General features: G+C 33.2%; 1 protein-coding gene across 1 annotated transcript; it reads right to left on the reverse strand.

Annotated features, from left to right (window-relative positions):
* Nucleotides 1-233: 233 nt before the first annotated feature.
* On the reverse strand, nt 234-17,045 carry LOC125048460 (cullin-associated NEDD8-dissociated protein 1). Its single transcript, XM_047647520.1, has 24 exons — nt 16,803-17,045; nt 16,546-16,715; nt 16,257-16,470; nt 15,839-15,973; nt 15,286-15,443; nt 14,949-15,111; nt 14,387-14,560; nt 13,697-13,805; nt 13,075-13,208; nt 12,318-12,478; nt 11,788-11,993; nt 11,040-11,224; nt 10,503-10,631; nt 9,839-9,970; nt 9,362-9,524; nt 8,604-8,752; nt 7,891-8,060; nt 7,357-7,555; nt 6,297-6,416; nt 5,339-5,476; nt 4,138-4,326; nt 2,515-2,758; nt 1,202-1,348; nt 234-416 (listed from the first exon to the last, which is right to left on the reverse strand). The coding sequence occupies exons 1-24, from the start codon at nt 16,842-16,844 to the stop codon at nt 292-294; spliced, it is 3,756 nt and encodes a 1,251-aa protein (XP_047503476.1). The 5' UTR covers nt 16,845-17,045; the 3' UTR covers nt 234-291.
* Nucleotides 17,046-17,982: the final 937 nt, after the last annotated feature.

Here is a 17,982-nt window from a genome sequence, read left to right on the forward strand (position 1 = left end):
AACGAAAATAATGCCAATTCTAACAGGTTTATTAAAAAAAAACTAAATCAGTCTAATTGCACGCTTATCTAGTCTCGTCTCATTCAGTCAAATTGTATTTACGCTGTGAGACAGATGAGTACTTTGGCAAAAATGGTCCAATTATACTGATTTTGGGTTAAATGGGTATTCGAGCTGATAAAAATGCCGCACTGTTATTAAAATGTACAATTTAAGCACAAAAAAACAAAGTATAAAGTGGAAAATGTATTAATTTTTTAACATATACACGATTGAGCCCACAAAGTGCGGCTAACTCTGGTCCATGAGGTTGGAGTCTAGGCCGCTGGAGTCCTTCAGGATGGACTCGAAGATCGGCTGCAGTTCCGGGAACGACTTTATTTGAGTCACGAAGTCCATTAAGTGGGGGTTCTTTTCTGTAATTAATTAAAAGTGTTCTCTTAAGCAAAACGTATATGACAGGAGAAATTATAATCATACTGCCAAATAATTTAAGAAATTATAGCTAAAGTTAAGTATGTTTAGTGCCATTACGTTTTATAGCCTTTTATATAGTTTAACTTATGAAGAAACTGAGCACATTTTAGTACGAGTTCGCTAGTTTGACACAAACATATATAATTATATACTTAACAACTAGTATACACTCAATCACACACACACACGCACATGCGCACTTACACAACAACTACGCATGCATAAAATAAGTTCATAGAATTGTCAGAGAAACTATGAGAATTACATTTCATTTTATTTATTTAATTTTTTACCGGCTTTGCCTCTTAGCTGGGTTTTGTTTTGTTTTGTATTCTTTTCTAACAACTGTCTCAATATTGTATAAATAACGTATTGTATAAGTAGCGAGCCAACCCCAACACAAGTGTCTCTGACTACTTACGGGGGCTGTCTCAACTCATGTATTAATTGTAAAATTGAGATACAAATAAACATTTTTCATTTTCATTTCATTTTTATAGCCAAAATTGAATAGATTTTTTATCGACAATTTAAAATTTGTTTTCTTAAGTTCACGTCCGTGCTTAGTGGTACATATGTAACTGATCTGTGCTTGATTCCCGGCGAAACAATGATTACATCCATCACTACTTAAAAATAATAATGGCCCAACTTTTTTTGCCACAGTTGTTACTTTTTATGGTTTCTCTAATTGCATCTAATCTAATTACTACTAGTTACTTACCAGCTTCGGGTATCTGCAGTAAGGCAGCTGCGGCCCGTAAAGCTGACCGTTTGAGTTCATCCTGCTTCTCGTACTCCTGTTTCACGGAGTTGGCCTTCACTTTCATGGTACAGGTCGCACGGAGAGGCTCTACTAGACTCTCCAACCCTGGTGTAAATATAAAATAAAATATGTTTATTATGGAACATAACATACAGGTATCAGTTATTCCAAGTCAATTAATTATTAATCCCTAATCAGCAAAGAAGACCGAGGGTGTAAGCCGAGAGAAAAAGCCGGCGTAAAAAACTCTCGGTACTCTTTTAAAATAGCAAATCATCAAACAACACTTTATTTTAAAACAAACATTGCAAATTAATTAGCATCAACTAGATAATCGTTGACTTTATAGTAAGCCTTTTTACACAGCTTTTCTTTAATACATTTCTTAAATTTATTAAAAGGCAGAGAGAGCCTTTGGGATTTTATTAAAGAGTATCCCTTTTCCCAAAAAGGAATGACTAACTCTAGATAGTCTAGTACCGGGAAATTGCAGCCTGCGTTTGTTCTGAGTATTAACATTGTTCGTATGTTCTATTCTAGTAAACCTATCACTATTTTTGTATATTATTTTGTTTGTATAATATTTTCATAAATATATTGCGAGGGAAAGGTAAGTATAATAATTTCATTGATTTTATCTTTCTCTTTCTTTCGGTGTAGGTTAGGTTAACCAAATTACTATTGTTTTTGGTTCAAGGAACCACTATGTACGTATGTCGAAGCACGAGTGCTTTCTGCATGAATTAAATAAAACACATGTAAACAAACTAGCATGCAACTGTCAAATTATAATTAAAAGCAAATAAATTATTTATTTGACCATATTCTATGTGTATCAAAATTTATAATCTATGAAGTTCCTTATATGAGATATTTTTGATATTATAGTAAACGTACGACAATTAGTAGTATATAGAATTTTATATTAAATTAGCTCCCACGAACTTCGTTTCGCTTTAATATGATTTTCTAAACTTAGCCTTTTTTCAATATTTCTCTCCATAAAATCTTTTATTTATTCCTTTGAGTTATAGGAATAAATAAAATTAAAAATTACTCTAATTGTTTAGCCGTCTTCAAGTTAAGAGCTTAGCAACATATTTTGAGATTCTTTTTTATTTAGATATGTAGATTTACAGTTGTACCATCATTCTTTTACAAGACTTATTTATGAATTTGACCAACTGAGTATAACAAAATAAATTTATTTAAAAAAAACTTACTGTTGAAACCAAACCAACCCTACAATAAACTACATAAAACGGACTTACTCTGCAAAACAACAGCGGGGCACAGGCTCGCCAGCCTCGCGCACATGAGGTAAGTCAACATCTTGATGTCGTAATGGTCTCTGAGGCCGTCTTCCACGTGTCGCAGGAACTCAAACACGTCGAGGCGGTCCAAGCAAGTCCCTAACAGTGTGTACATACACTCGAATGCTGCCTTGCGCAGGTCTAAGCCATCGTCCACCGAGTGCTTGAATGGTCCCATTTCCACTTCACGTATTAGCTCTTTCTAAAAGTATATTATAAAGCTTGGTATCGAAGCGGAGTAAAGATATGTTTATTATATGATATGTTATATTTTTGGAGTTTACTCCTTAAGAAACGATTTGGAGTTTACTCCTTAAGGCCTGGTACGGAAATTTTATGAGGAGTAAAATCAAGTGTAACACGAAAAGTTGAGGCGTTATGTAGAAAGAGACAAACATATATATCTGTAGGATTGAACGTGTAAAAGAATGAGATGGAATACATTACACAGCGTATCTCATTCTAAAACACATGGATGCGGTTAATTGGTAAGCTTATCGTTTACATTTATAAATAATATACATTTTAAATACGAACAGCTAGATCTTTTATTATGTGTTTTTGTCCATAGTTTTGGATGGTAAAAAGGACATATTTATTAATAACATAAATAAGTCCTTATATTTTCATGATTATACCAGTTAAATGACATAAGAGTCTAAGAGTATTATGTTATTATTATTATTTATTTATATTGTTTTGTAACATACTTTATGTAATACGCTTTATTGAAGTAATATAAATAATCCGAATAATTACAGATATATGTTTGTTTCTCTTATCATTTTAGCAGATGCGTTCATTTACCCTTTTTTTCTATTCGATATACATATATCATAATTATCGTTCGTAAGGAGTAAACTCCAATCGTGCGTCGTAGCTGACACACACACACTTTTTTTTCCTTATTTATTTATTTGCTCAACGGTATTCCTACAGCTACTTATTAAACAATATTCAAACAATTACACTGTACACAATAGCCAAAAACGGAATACACATTTAAACATACACAAAGCACAGTTTCACCTATACAAATACAAAAAATATACAAAGAATATATGTATTTATTATAAATTCTAAGTTCTAAGATTCATTGTTCATTATAATATATATTTAATACAAAGGAAGAATTTTTAAATTATTTAAGATTTTTTAAATTATTTTTTAAAAAATTTTTAGTTAGCAGTCTGTTAAACACCTTTTAACTGACTTCCACTAACTATAGGCGATTATGTTTGCCTATACTATGATTTCTAAGATTAAATATTGTACAAAATTCATACTGGCAATATTAAATAATTTTATCACAGCATTTAGGTTTAAGGAACTTAGTTATAATATATAATACACGTTTTAAATACTTAAATTTCAAATGACTTAAAAATCTGAATTGTAATATTCTCGAATTCACTTGAACACACAAAATCTTATCAAAATCGGTCCAGCCGAGTAGGGGGACTTTAATAACAAAAACGCTACATATAAGATAAGTTTATCATCTTAAATGTCCTAATTATATGAAATTAAAAAAAAAAGCGAATAAATCTAAATTTTACGAAATAGCAGCATACAAATTACCTTGACTTTAGTCTCACTATAAATAGTGGGCAGCACTTGCGGCAGCAGATCTCTGACGAGGCTGGGTTTATTATGAGCAGCAGAGTTGAAAGCCACTAAGGCCACTCGACGCACGCCAAGTTCCGGATCGCGTAGGGGCACTAGAAGCTCCGCCATACAGGCACGCAGGAGGCCGTCTATTGCTTGCGGCTAAAGAATTTTTAATATACAATAATTATCTTTGGCTTTGATCATTTACGATTTGGTAGACATAGTATCGTCACGATATTTACATATCGTATCGAGCAAGTATTTATTGCGCACGTAGTAAGTTTAGTGCACAGCGGAGATTTGAATGGACTTTGAGTGAGAGTCATACAATCACCCAACCGCCAATCATCAAAGTAATTTTTAAGTGTGTTAAACAGAGCATGAGACAGATCTACCATTTTCTGCTAAATACACCGAAACAGATATACCCATTACCCATGCAATCCTAATAATATTATAAACGCGAATTTTGTTAGTATGGATGGATGTTTGTTGCTCTTTCAAATAAAAACTACTGAATGAATTTTAATTAAACTTTCCAAAATAATATAGCTTATACATCAGAATAACATATTTATAAAGAGAAAAACACATAGGCTACAATTTATAAAGATATTGTGTGAATTGTCCAAAATATCAAGTAAGTAGGAAAAAATCTACCATCTGCGAGCTATTCTAGCGTGCGCTGCCAAAACCGCTAGTTACAAATATGTAATGTATGTTGGAAATGTTTATAAATAGTTTTTTTTTTTTTTAAAGACAATTCACACCAATTGACCGAGTCCCATGCTAAGCTGGTGAAGCTTGTGTTATGGGTACTAGGCAACGGATATACATACATATTATAGATAGATAGACATATAAATACATATTTAAACACCCAAGACCTAAGCACAACACCAAATGCTCATCACATCGATGTTCGTCTCAGCCGGGGATCGAACCCGGGACCCATGGATTCGCAGTCAGGGGTACTAACCACTAGACCAATGAGTCGTCAAAAATAATAAAATATCAATAAATAGTAATATCAATATGGTAGATATTTTCTACGCCACGCTAATATAAGGTGCTCGAAAAACTAACTGCGCAGACGAAGTCGCGGGCACCAGCTAGTTAGTTATAATTTTAAAAACTCTAAACATGTCTAAACAGGGCATTGTTTTATTACCTGATCAGAAATGGTGAATTTGACAGCCGTTACGGCAGTGGTCCTAGTTAATGGTTCGGGAGATTTGAGGAACTCCTTGAGATGTGGCAACAAGTCTTGTGGCTCCAGGAGACACAGCTTTCCTAGACATTCAGCAACCTTGAAAGTTAAAAAGAAATAAAGTTCAAATTAATTTATAATAAGCTGGTTATTGTATAAAGTTTAATTACGAGCAAGACTGTACTACCAAAAGTATTCTAATTATACGGATCTATAAATGCAGTTTATTTAGTTAATATTTGAACCACTCCTTATATGGAAATTGTATTCGTTTTTACAACAAACTCCCAAGCGAAATTAGAGAATTATCACTGAATAAATCCAAAACTCTCATTGAACGTAAATGAATCAATAAAGCTTTTTATAAATTTGACGATTATTTAAATGAGCCTAATCCTTGGGATTGATTTACTACAGTTCAAACAATTTGTATGACTCAAAACTTAGCGATTAAAAGGCGGAGAGTTTCTTGCCCGCTCTACGCCCTTGACTTGCGAACTGGTAGTAAATGTAAATTTACAATTAATTTAACTTCTTTTCTGACGTTCATAAATGTACTTGTTTACCTATATGAATAGTTATTTTGAGTTTGAGTTTGAACGACGAAATTGAAAGGGTTTACCCACCAACCCTTTTGTATTGGTGACGACAAATTGTATGCTGACGGAAATAGGTAACACACAGTGGAAAAAGTTGGAGGAGGCCTTCTCCCAGATGAGGGTCGCACCTTTGAATAATAAATTAGGATCTCTTTTTGTATATTATATGTAAACTAGATGTGGATAAATAAAAGCTTATTATTATAAATGTGCTCTGACCAATGGTTGTCTAATCTCTATTGAGACTGGCCATCTTAGTGCACAAGTGCTCTATTATAGACATACGTAAAAGCTCTTTAGTCTTTATTATAAATACATACGACATTCCGAGATCCTTCCTCCGCGCATTGGCAGTGTTTTGAGAGTTGAATCCAAATTTCCGGAATGAAAGGCCTCAAAGCCTCCACTCCCTCTGGTGTTGTTGATTCGCAGGCGATTATCTAGAAAATTACCATCTTATACAAAAATGTATTAGAAACCTATAATATTCAAAATTGTTTTGACACACTTATTAAGACTAATGTAAGGGTTAGAACGCACTATTCAAAACGAATCGTTAGATGGCACAATGGCAATGTCATTATTCATTTTAATTTTAAAAATTTAAAACAAAAAATATTTCAAAATTAATTCGATGCAGCATTTTTAGAAACTTATTTCGACATAAATTTTTCACTAACATAATATATAGTTTCTGAAATAGTTCCCAAAATCCCAGTGTTATTTTTATGAAATTCGAAAGCGGTTTTTTTTAATAATCACGATCATATTTTAACTATTAAAGGGGGCGTAAGGTGATAACGTTCACTCATTCTATATTTTATATGTTCTTGGGCAAGTATATATATAGATGACATTTATGGAATTTATTTCATACTAACAATATATATAAGAACAATGGTCTTCGTTTGAGTCTCCTTCACGCCTAAACCACTGATCGTATCGACATGAAACTACTGCCATTCGAATTGCGAAATTTTTCCTAGATGGTTTATGGCTATTAATTTTTTTAATACCAACGTTCCTTCATTTTTTTTATTGCTGTTTTACTTTTATGAAAATTTATACATACGGACTTCACCGTGGAAACATTCGGGGAGGCTTACTAGAACCTCAAAACGTCAACATCTGTTAAAAACTCGATTTTCGAAAATTTTCAATTTTCTTAGCAGGAAGTTAAAAAGAAGAATAGTAAAAATATGAAAAAAATAATAATAATGAAACATAAAATTTTATTTATTTCCTATTTTGATTCGCCCAGCGAAGAGGGCGGGAAACGGCTAGTTTATGTTATAAAAAGGATCTCTCATTCATATTTTCTTACAAAAAAACAATTTTAATAAACATACATTAGATAAAGCCAATTATAAAAATGAATACCTCTCTAAGTGAATGAAGTAGTAGATACTGCCTTTTTGGCTGGGCGTCGATCTCGCCCAATATGAAAGGCAGGAACTCGGGCAGGTTGCCAACAGCCACTGAGCCAAGGGCGTAACTCGCGGCAGATTTCACTTCCTCGGAAGACGGTGTGAAGGAATTTAGAAGTACTTCCTTTAGATTCGGTATTGAGCTTAGATCCCTGTAAAAAGTTTAACATTTTGATGAGATTTTTGATAATGTTTTTTTATTGTTATAATAAATCTAACAATGAGAATTATTATGATGTCCGTGTCTTTTATATACGTTTGTGAAGTTACTTTTCTTTAAACACATCTATTTATTGAAGTAAAAAACAACGCATAGAAAAACGAAAAAATACTATAAGAATTATTAAAAATATTAATAGGTACACTAACCACGACTAAACATTTGATTTGTCTTCATATAAGAAAAGTACTGTAGTTTTTAGAGTTTCTTTTAAACAGAGCTCAACGATAAACGATCCTACAGTATAAGTGTAACAATTAAACTTACAAATGGCGTCCGATCTCAGCGATAGCCAATAGCGCGAACATATGCACGGTGTCGGAGGGTGGGTCTGCGGCGTCCCGAAGGAAAGCCCGCGTCGTCTGCAGGGCTTCGCCCCCCGCACTGCCGCCCCCAACCACTACTGCCGCTACGCATTTCGCTAGCGAGTGATAGGCCTGTGAAATATAGACGATAATATTGAAGTAAGAAGTAATGTTGGCCCCGGAACTGGAGCCAGCGATCGTCTACCCTGAGGTCGTTCGATTTACGCACCAATGGAGCTCTTTTAATATGCGCAATTACCACTCGCACGTAAGGTAAAAACTTTATAAGAAAATCCACCAAAAGCCAATGGCGTGTGTGAGGTACAGAAAGCTCATACAGATTCATTCTCTCATTTTTTTTGGTATTATAACGTCGACAGTACGCCGCTTATTGCCGTGGTACATATTTTCCATGAAAAATGGTAACCGTGGTAACAAATTTTTAACATAGTTTATCTTTAGTCCACAGGCAGTATAATGAATGTAACTCCACAATTGAGTTTATAGATCAACTTGAAAAACAAAATTCGCTAAAAATGCTGTGGTGGCGGTATAAAATATAGTGATTATATAATATAACAAACTACGCTAAACAAAAAAACATAATAAACAAGTATAATTTATCCCAAAGTCTGTCTTTATTAAAAAGCTCAAATAAAAACTAAATATATGTACCTGCTTAATATGATGAGCGGTGGCGTTGTGGTCGGTATTCCGGTGTACCGGCGCCACTAACAAGGCCAACAGTTCCCTTCTGGAGCACCCAGGTACATCCGCTTCCACCAACGCCGATAGTACGCCTACCATTGCCTTTAAGGCACCACCTGAATTTAAAACGGACATTGTTAAATATATTGACGATAGAATTCTAACCATACATATTGAACTAAAGAAATATTTGTTTCAAGGAATGGTTTAGTTTTATGGAAAAAGTAATATGATAACAAAGTTTATTTTAGCCGAATTGTTATTATTAGAATAGAATAGGTAATATTTGATATAATGATATATTTAGGTAATTAAATAAAAGCCTCATTTATTCCTTGAAACATTTACAAAATATATATATATTCTTGAGCATTTTTCTCCCTCGTTATTACATATATACTATGTCCTAACTAGATCAATCATCCCTAATGGTACATTACATTCGTGGAGGGAATTCCACATGCTGCTGTGTGAGATGGAATCGGATGCTATTGCGTAATCTATCTTATAGATTACGCAAAAGTAGTATAGCCAGATAATAATAGTATGTTGGTCCAAAATTTAAGTAATAATAATACAGATTTAAGGAGAATGTCCATACTTTCTTAAAATCGCTTTAAATACCCACGCAATTCTGAATCGAGCATGTATAATATAGGTAATTGGTACCATGTATCTACTTTACTTTTCCAAATTTTTGGGAATAAATAAATGAACATGATGACCTTGCAGCAACGGTGAGTTAGCCAAGGCCAGAATGTTGGGAGTGAGGGCCTCGTGTCTGAGGGCAGCGGGGCAGCGGCGGCAAACGTTGGACACTAGCGACAGAGCTGTTTGGGCGCAGTGTAAGTCCACCTCTGATACCAACGCCGGTACTTCCGTCAGTACCTACAATTTTTGTTATAAATTTGCAATCCATAAAAATAATGCGTCTAGTATTTCATTGTAAAACAATGTATGTATTTTTTGTAATTTTAGAAATTAAACAAATAAATAAATTATCATTTTTAATCTATAAAATTGTACCGACTCTCATGACTTCAAAGCAAGTATGTGGGTAGGCTATGAAGTAATGATAAAAAAGGTATTTAAATTTGCTAGATATAAGAGGTATTAAAAAAAATATAAGTATTGTTCTCACTTTCTACCTTCATTTCAATAACTTATTTATTATATGTATAAATATAAATGTTTTTATTTACCTTACTCAACAGCTCTATACTGATGTGATCGCTATAATTCTGTACGAGTGTGTCAAGTAGAAGCAGCGTGGACAATTTCAAAGCCCTTTGGTTCTTACGTAGAAATGATCCGAGAATGGGCACTGCATCGGACTGAAATATTGTGTTACAAATAATAATTATTACGTTATGGCATTTTCTTGTTTTATAATTTATCTATTCCATAGCTTATCACATGACAAGACCAGGGCACCAAAAACCATTACCCATTGGACGTAACACAAACTTGCCAGTTCTTCTCTTCCGTTCTACGCCCTTGATTTGAGAACTGGCAGTAAATGTGAAATTAGAAGCATTAATATGTATTTCTTTATTTACGATTCATAAGTGTACATTATGTTACCTATATGAATAAATGATTTTTGACTTTTGATCAATTATAAGAACTTAAGGAGAATTGATGTCAATGTGTGTGGGGAGCAACTATGCATATCGAGACCTACTAGCTTGTTTATAAGAAAGCTCAATGTGGATATTGGTGAGTTTTGGCCAAATCGCGTTCTTCTAACAAAACATCTTCTAATGTAACATCAATATAGTTTTTGGAATCGATCCATTGTCCACATATAAAGGATTCCTCTTTATAACAATAGTATACAATTAGAAAATTGTAACAATTTCTTACCAAGATAGGTCTAAGATCAATTCGCAGAGGTGATGAGGCTATTTTTGTCAGAGCCTTAACTGTTGTAAGTCTTGTGATTTCATTTCTCAGTCTTTCCAAAAATATTGGAAGACACACTGGCAGCTCATTCTAAAAAGAATATGAAATAAATTATAAATAAATCATTTAGTTATGGTTGAATTGATTCAAGACTGTGAATTATTTAAAAAATTGTTTTGCACTAGATAATTTTTTTTTAAAAATCATCTGTCCTAGCGGCTGTGTGATTAAAAATTGACTGTGTGTCAATCAGTTGATAATCATGAGGGTTACCCTGTTACTTAAATAACAAATTCAATGTCAAAAATAAGAGACTGGCTGCCCACAACAAAGGGAATCCTAAATATCCTGTTATTGTGTATAATAAAGGTATATTTTTTTTTAACATTACATTGTATGAGCAATGGTAGAGAGTTAGACGTTAAGCCACGGAGTTTAGACTTTTTTTGCTAAATAAATAAAGAGGAATTTCTACTTCCATAATTTTTAATCTCATACCTGTAAATAATCACCAAAGTGACATATAAGTTGTCCACAGGTGGCTATGGCCCGTTCCTTCACCTCCTGGTCCATATCAGTCGCACGTAGTCGTACGAGCGTGCACTCGTACATCGCGGGGATGAACGGACGGAACTCTTCCGGTGCCGGCTCCACTTCGATACATCCGTTATTTTCTATGTTATCTAGGGGTTAACAAACAACTATACTCTGATTTTTAATTCCGTAGAATTCTGACAGCTATCATTTTTTGACATGTCAGTGATGGCAAACCGTTTAGGCCGGGCACAGTTTTCAATTTCAATACGAGTCTGAACATCTGAGTCTATACATACATTTTATTGTTAGTTAATGTATCCATTTTATTAAGTGCGGTGCTCCACATTAAAAGTGGTTTAACGGCGAGTGGTAATTATGTTCCTTTTTATCACAAACAGTAAAAAACGCAGAAGTAAAGATAACATTTTTTTTTTAATGTTTATATTATTCTCTTTGATTAAACATCCGAAATCGACGTTTATTACTATTTTTTAAATTCGCTTATATTCAATAATTTAAATCATGTTTAAAAGAATATGTATTTATTTGTACAAGATATGTGGGTAAAGTTTGATAAGAGTAGTTTCCAATCAGCCTTCTGTACCAATCCAAGAATTACTTCACCTTAAATGGAGCTAAATTACGATTTACAAACTTTACTCAATTCCATTTGCCATCTCTTGGTAATATTAACAGTTTATCAACTCACCGAGTGGTCTCATAATCTTAACCAGCGCCTGCAGAACCCTCAGTGCCTCAGCGGTAACCTTATAGAAGGGGTCAGCCACGGCGGCCAACACGGCCGGTAACAACGCAGTCACGTGAGCACGAAGCCCTGCAGCACCCGGACCCCGCGACACCCACCAGATGAACACCAGGGTCTCTATTTTCATTGAGGATGCTGTGCCTTTGTCCCTGAAAGATCAAGGGGACATCAAATTTAATACTATGAAAGAGAAGAGTTTGGGTCGCACTGATATCAATCTTATTTAAAGTTATTACGTTCGAATCTAACTAAATGTGATTAATATAAACAAAATGTTGGAAAGAGGAATATTTATTATAACAAAAACTTATTGAACGAAATGTATAATAGTTGACAATTAACTGGTTTGCTTACATTGTTTACGTAGATTTTTAATAGTTTCCTGTAACCAACAGAATATCACTTATTTGTCATTCTGGCTTGTGGGGACAACAAATTTCATCGTAAAACACATACTGCAAATGAATACTCACATGAGGGGTGGTGTGAGAGCCCTAATGACCTTAGCGGCATGGTCAGTGAGGCAGCCAGGAGCCGCGGCCAACAACTCCCGCAGTAAAGCGAGTGCGGCACCACGGGCACGCACGCTACGACCGCGAATGACGCGAAGAGCGCCACGGACGATACTTGGCACCTGTAAACAAGTCATTTAGAAAAAATCACTTGATATGTCCCAACATTATTTATCTTTATTTTAATCATTCAATATGTTAAGACCGCTACCTACGGCTACCAACCGGCTTCCCTCATAAGGATGGTCCTCACATTATTTATATACCTATATTTGACCTTGGTGCCCGTGCATGGATCGTTATATCAAAATTACTGAACTGATTTTGATGAAATTGTTATATACCTGATTTAAAAATCACCATAATAGTATAATAATAGTTATTCAAAGTGTTGAGTCTCCAAATTTTGTATGAGATTGCCACTACTTTATTCTAAGCCTAAAACAAATGTTACATAAATAATAATAATAATCTTCCACAGGCCAAGACGTCTAAGACAAATAATATCTATTGATTTCTGCCCATGTATACAGGAGATTATGTGGCAAAGGGCAAAAGTGAAAAATAAAAAATTGATTTACATGATCAACCGAGGGAAAGGGGGTGGTAGGCACTGACTACTTACATGCCTAGCATCAAACTTTTAATTTTACCCGAGACTCATATGCAGTTAAACAGACTAACTACTGGACCAATGAGCTACTGGCCGCTTACATACCCTTTGTATAAGCAGAGCTTGTGGAGAGTTGTCAGTGGGTGCGATAGAGACTTGTAGGGTGGGCGGAGGTTTTGTTGCTCTCAGTAAAGCCGTGTACGCACTGAGGATATCGCACTTCACATTTTCTTCACGCTCTGTAATAGGAATAATTAAATCCAATCGATTTTTGAAGTTATACTTCTTTAGGCGCGTTATAAAAAATTTATGAGAGTGAAATTTTACGATGCGCGCGCACCGTGACACAAAATTAACAGAATGAAGTTGCCCACGGAAGATTGACATTAAACATAATTTAAAAACAACATTCCAATAATAATAGAATTTATGTTACACTTAATGTAAGATAATAAATATTTATTGAATTTTTCAAATGTAAACTGAACTTTAATAGACTATAATGACTCCTTTACCAGTCTTTGATTATTTAATTGTAATTAATTATTTGCATGAAATCAAAAACTATTTTTAATAATGCCAAAGAAGTATATCTTCTTACGCGCGTAGATAAGTACACGCACCCTTTTTTTTACATTTCTTATAAAAATATTCACCAAAACAATACATAATTGTCCTTCTCTTTAGACAGTTTAAGAACATCTAAATGGTGAATTAAAAAAATTACCTTTGAACCTGGCAATTAAAGCTGGCGACACAGTTTGGTACATTTCAGCCAAGAGCTCGTGACGCGTAGATATCACTGATTCGAGACATTTAGCGGCTGCACGGCGGACCTAAAAATTGGATTTTATAAATGAGCAAGAAAATTCAATATAACAAGTATTACTCAAACAAAACCACTTAATGCTCACATGATTTTAAAAAATAAGTTTTATATTATAATCCCCCCGGCTTTAGAAATTTCCGAGCTATTGTGATATGAAATTAAAAAAATATTTTTAACTAGGATAGCATAACATAATTTATTCAAATCTTGCACATTTAAGAAAAAGAATCGCAAAGACATGTTACGATTCCAGATATTTCACAACATTTATTCATATGTTGTCCAAATGATTAAAGAACTTTGAACATTTTATATTTAGTGTCATAAGTTTTTTCTTTCTAGGTCTTTTAGGCTTTCTCCAACTAAAGTGCATAATTATGGGAAATTAAAATAGAGACAGTTTTTTAATGTGTAAATTATGGTAATTAACATTTAACACAATGCAATTGTAAGATGTTTACTATTCTATTATCTGCAAATAAAAACCAACTTTTATTTAAAAACACAAAGAATATACTGATTTTAATTCCAGTTTTTCATTATTTCCCAATGAAATAAATCTTTTGATTAATATAAGTAGGATTTCACCTTCCATGACATGTCGTCATCATCAGAGTACTCTTCAGAGTCAGACTCAGGGTCTGCATCAGGTTCAAAGGACTCCTCTTCCATATCTTCATCCTCTCCACCACCGCTTTCCTCCTCATCTTCATAGTTATAGTTGGGGTCATACGTTATCATCTTAAGGCAGAGGTCTATTATCTACAAGAAATTTATTTTATACTTTATGTATATATTCAAAATCTAAATAATAAAGACACCTTTACATTGACCTTTACATTAAAAAAAATTACCTAATAGTGGTCTAATACATAGCAATTGTGCATCACATTGGATAGTTTATGGATATAGAATTTGGCAATTGTGATTTCACAATGTATATTAATTTTAATCCCTCATTGTTTTCTATCATTTATTATTACACAATCCAAAGATGGATAAGTAGTCAGGTCTAATAATCATCAAAACTTAACCCGAGCGTTTAAGAAACTACCAAATCTTCATTTATGACATATAACAAAACTTGCACCTGATTGAAAAATGGGATGTCGGAAAATGTAAGTTCTTAAATATATTTTGCAACACTTACAGTAGGAATATGTGGCTGAACCTCTTTTGGGCACTTTAAAACAATGGCTTCCAGAGCCTGAAGGCAATGCTCTCTCAACTCCTCATCAGAGTCTGTTGAATGTTCAAGCACTTGTGGTGCCACTCTCCACAACTGTTCACCAAATCTGTGTCCAGCCTGTCGGCTAAACATTAATAATAATTATTCAATATGTGATTATAGTGCCAAAAGATACAGTTTATCAAAATGAGGAATAAAATCAAACATGACTCTGAAATAGGAATTCAATAGTATCATAATAGAAAAAGTAAGATCTTTCTAGTTTGCTTAGTTGTCAAATATTAGGTCAAACACATACCAAATAGATGCAATGCATTGTATATGTGTACGGCTGACGCTAGCTGATGAAGAACTGCTCAATCCCTCCAAAAGATGATCAATTAATTTGTTGTACAAAGTTGCATTACAGGACATCACCAAGTGAGATAGGGCTACAATGGTTCGCTTACGAACAGCCTGTAATAACATCAGAATGTTTTAAACATACTCATTTTAGAAAAGAATTAGGTATGACAATACAACAACTATGATATTACCAATTAATTATTTGAATGTGGCAGACATTCAAGATTGCTCATTGGTAAATTTTCTAATAAGAATATGTAAAAGAAATTATTTAGATTTTTAAATTAAATACTTTTGACAATAAGAATTATATATAAATACAGTCAAACCTGGGTAAGTGAGAACTGGATAAGTGAGAAAACCTGTACCTGTACCTGCTTTAGTTAGGAACTCGGGTTAGTGAGAAACCTCCATAAGCAAGAATGAGATTGTGCTCCCTTGAACTCGTTGAACTCCTAGGTTTGACTGTATTTGAATATATAAAATTTTATTTTAATATACAGTACCTGTCTTGGAGAAGCAAGTTGGGGCAACAAAGAATTCAACAACATTGGATGAAATGATATCAGCAGTCCACCAAACCTGCTAAGTAGATCAGCCAAAATATCTAGAGCTTCTAATTGCACCGAAACATCTTCTTGCTACAATAATATACATTTTAAGTTTGTTAAATTATATTCTTTAGTAATAGCAAAGGTATGATTTACAATAATCATAGCATAATATTTTCCATAGTAAAATAACTTTCTTCCTAAAATATTTCACACTTGGTTTATCTTCTTTAATAATAGAAAGCACTCAAAAAGTTGAAGTTCAAATATTGCCAGTGAATTAACATTATGCACATGTTAATAGAGGGTTAGATATATTATATAGGGTGTGAATTCAAAACATAAAAAAAATTAAATGAATAAAAATATATACCTTCTCAATAGCACTGCTTAACCGGCCAGTTATTTTTTTGCACACATTTGCAGCTAATGTGTTAGATCCTAAAGGCAACTCTGATATGACAGTCTTTAGCCCAATGCTGCTTATGTCTCTTAGTTGTTCAGTATCAGACAACATATTTGCACATAAAGTTTCCACAATGCCCTCCACTTGATATTCTTTTACTTTATTCACAAGTGGGCCCAGACTATACAAAAACAATATGTATATAATCAATATAATTAATTATTAAACTGATATATGTCTAGTATCAAAAACATACCATTTAACTGCTAGATTTTGAACCTCTCCGTTTTTATCTTCAAGTAAACGAAGCAACATTTTTACAACTTTTCTTTCAGAATCATCATCCAACTTTATGCTATCTTTTTGCAGTTCAGTCATCAAATCATTTGTAGCCATGAAACGAAAATCCTTGTCATTTGATGTCATCTACGTAGACAAAAAGTACGTTTGTATATTTAAAGGAAAATCACAATTCTAAATTAAGAAATATCAAAAATATTAAACACCGGTTACCTTCTCAAGAAGATTGGCGATTTGATAGGAAACACTAGCCATTTTGATAGAATTTATTATACTTCGTTCTAAAAACTCAAGTTCATATTACTACATATGAGTAATTTTTTAGTTCTGTAATTATTAAATAGTATGTTGATATATCTGAAATAAATGAACTTTTATATCACAAATGTGGAGAATGGAAAGATGAAAAATAATGCACGGAATATTCAGTTTAATGATCAAATCATAAATGCTGACAACTGCCAATGCCAATAAAACTCACAGATTATAGAAGAATGATTAATGTAATCTATGACAAAATATTTTTAAATCATTCGCTTTTCGGCCAAGCTAAAGTCTTGTCTCTTTTTTTCTCTATTACCTTAGATACATAATAATATTGTGAAGTGGGACAAAAGTCCAGTCAAATAAATTTTAAAATCAGAACTCAACTTTTAATTTTTGAAAGAATGTAGTTTTAAAGAAACACTTTTAAGTTTTTTTTCACCCCTTTCCGAAGGTTGCAGCTATATAAATCTTTATACATTGTTTTTCTATCATTAAAATTACATTATATCAAAATGCAAAGTTGAGCCGAGCCTAAATTGTGATTTAATTAAAATGTATTTGACTAGACTAAAAATATTTAGCGATTTGTTACGCCTAGTGTTAGTGTTTTTTTTTTTAATTTAAACAAATTTGAATAATTTAATTATATTATTCGAATTATATTTAAGCATTACAAATATTTTATACTTGGTAAAATAATATAATACTCGTGATACATATTCAGTAACATAATGTTCCACACCATTGTTTTACTGAATTTTAATAATTCAGTCAATCATAAGGTTGTTATTTAGTGCGGCTTTAAAGATGAACTGATTACTGAACTATGTTGCGGCAAATATTATAGTAGACACGCGACTAGGTGACGCAAACCTAGCCGTAGGAAAAACTTATCTTATATTGTTATTGCCAAGCACTGCATGCCCAAACAGCTACGAAAGGTTGTGTTAGCTTGACCGGATTGTAATTTAAGTGACTTCATAGTATGATCCACATCCATTGCGTTTGATGACGTTTCTTCGTAAAGAGTCCAGCAAATGAAAGAAGATAACGAAAAAGCGCGGCAAATACAAAAAAAATTAGTATGGTATCCCTAAAAGTTTGATATATTTTGTGGATTAAACTT

Source organism: Pieris napi, chromosome 1 (assembly GCF_905475465.1).
Source record: "Pieris napi chromosome 1, ilPieNapi1.2, whole genome shotgun sequence".
In the NCBI taxonomy this organism is placed as follows: domain Eukaryota; kingdom Metazoa; phylum Arthropoda; class Insecta; order Lepidoptera; family Pieridae; genus Pieris; species Pieris napi.

What these genes read in the sequence shown, in the direction of transcription:
- LOC125048460 (XM_047647520.1), bottom strand. Translation starts at nt 16,844, where the DNA reads ATGGCTAGTGTTTCCTATCAAATCGCCAATCTTCTTGAGAAG. An exon ending in AAGCTCTGCTTATACAAAGG is followed by an intron (nt 12,479 to 13,074) that starts GTATGTAAGCGG and finishes ACTTGTTTACAG; the next exon opens with GTGCCAAGTATCGTCCGTGG. An exon ending in AATTCACCATTTCTGATCAG is followed by an intron (nt 4,327 to 5,338) that starts GTAATAAAACAA and finishes AAAATTCTTTAG; the next exon opens with CCGCAAGCAATAGACGGCCT.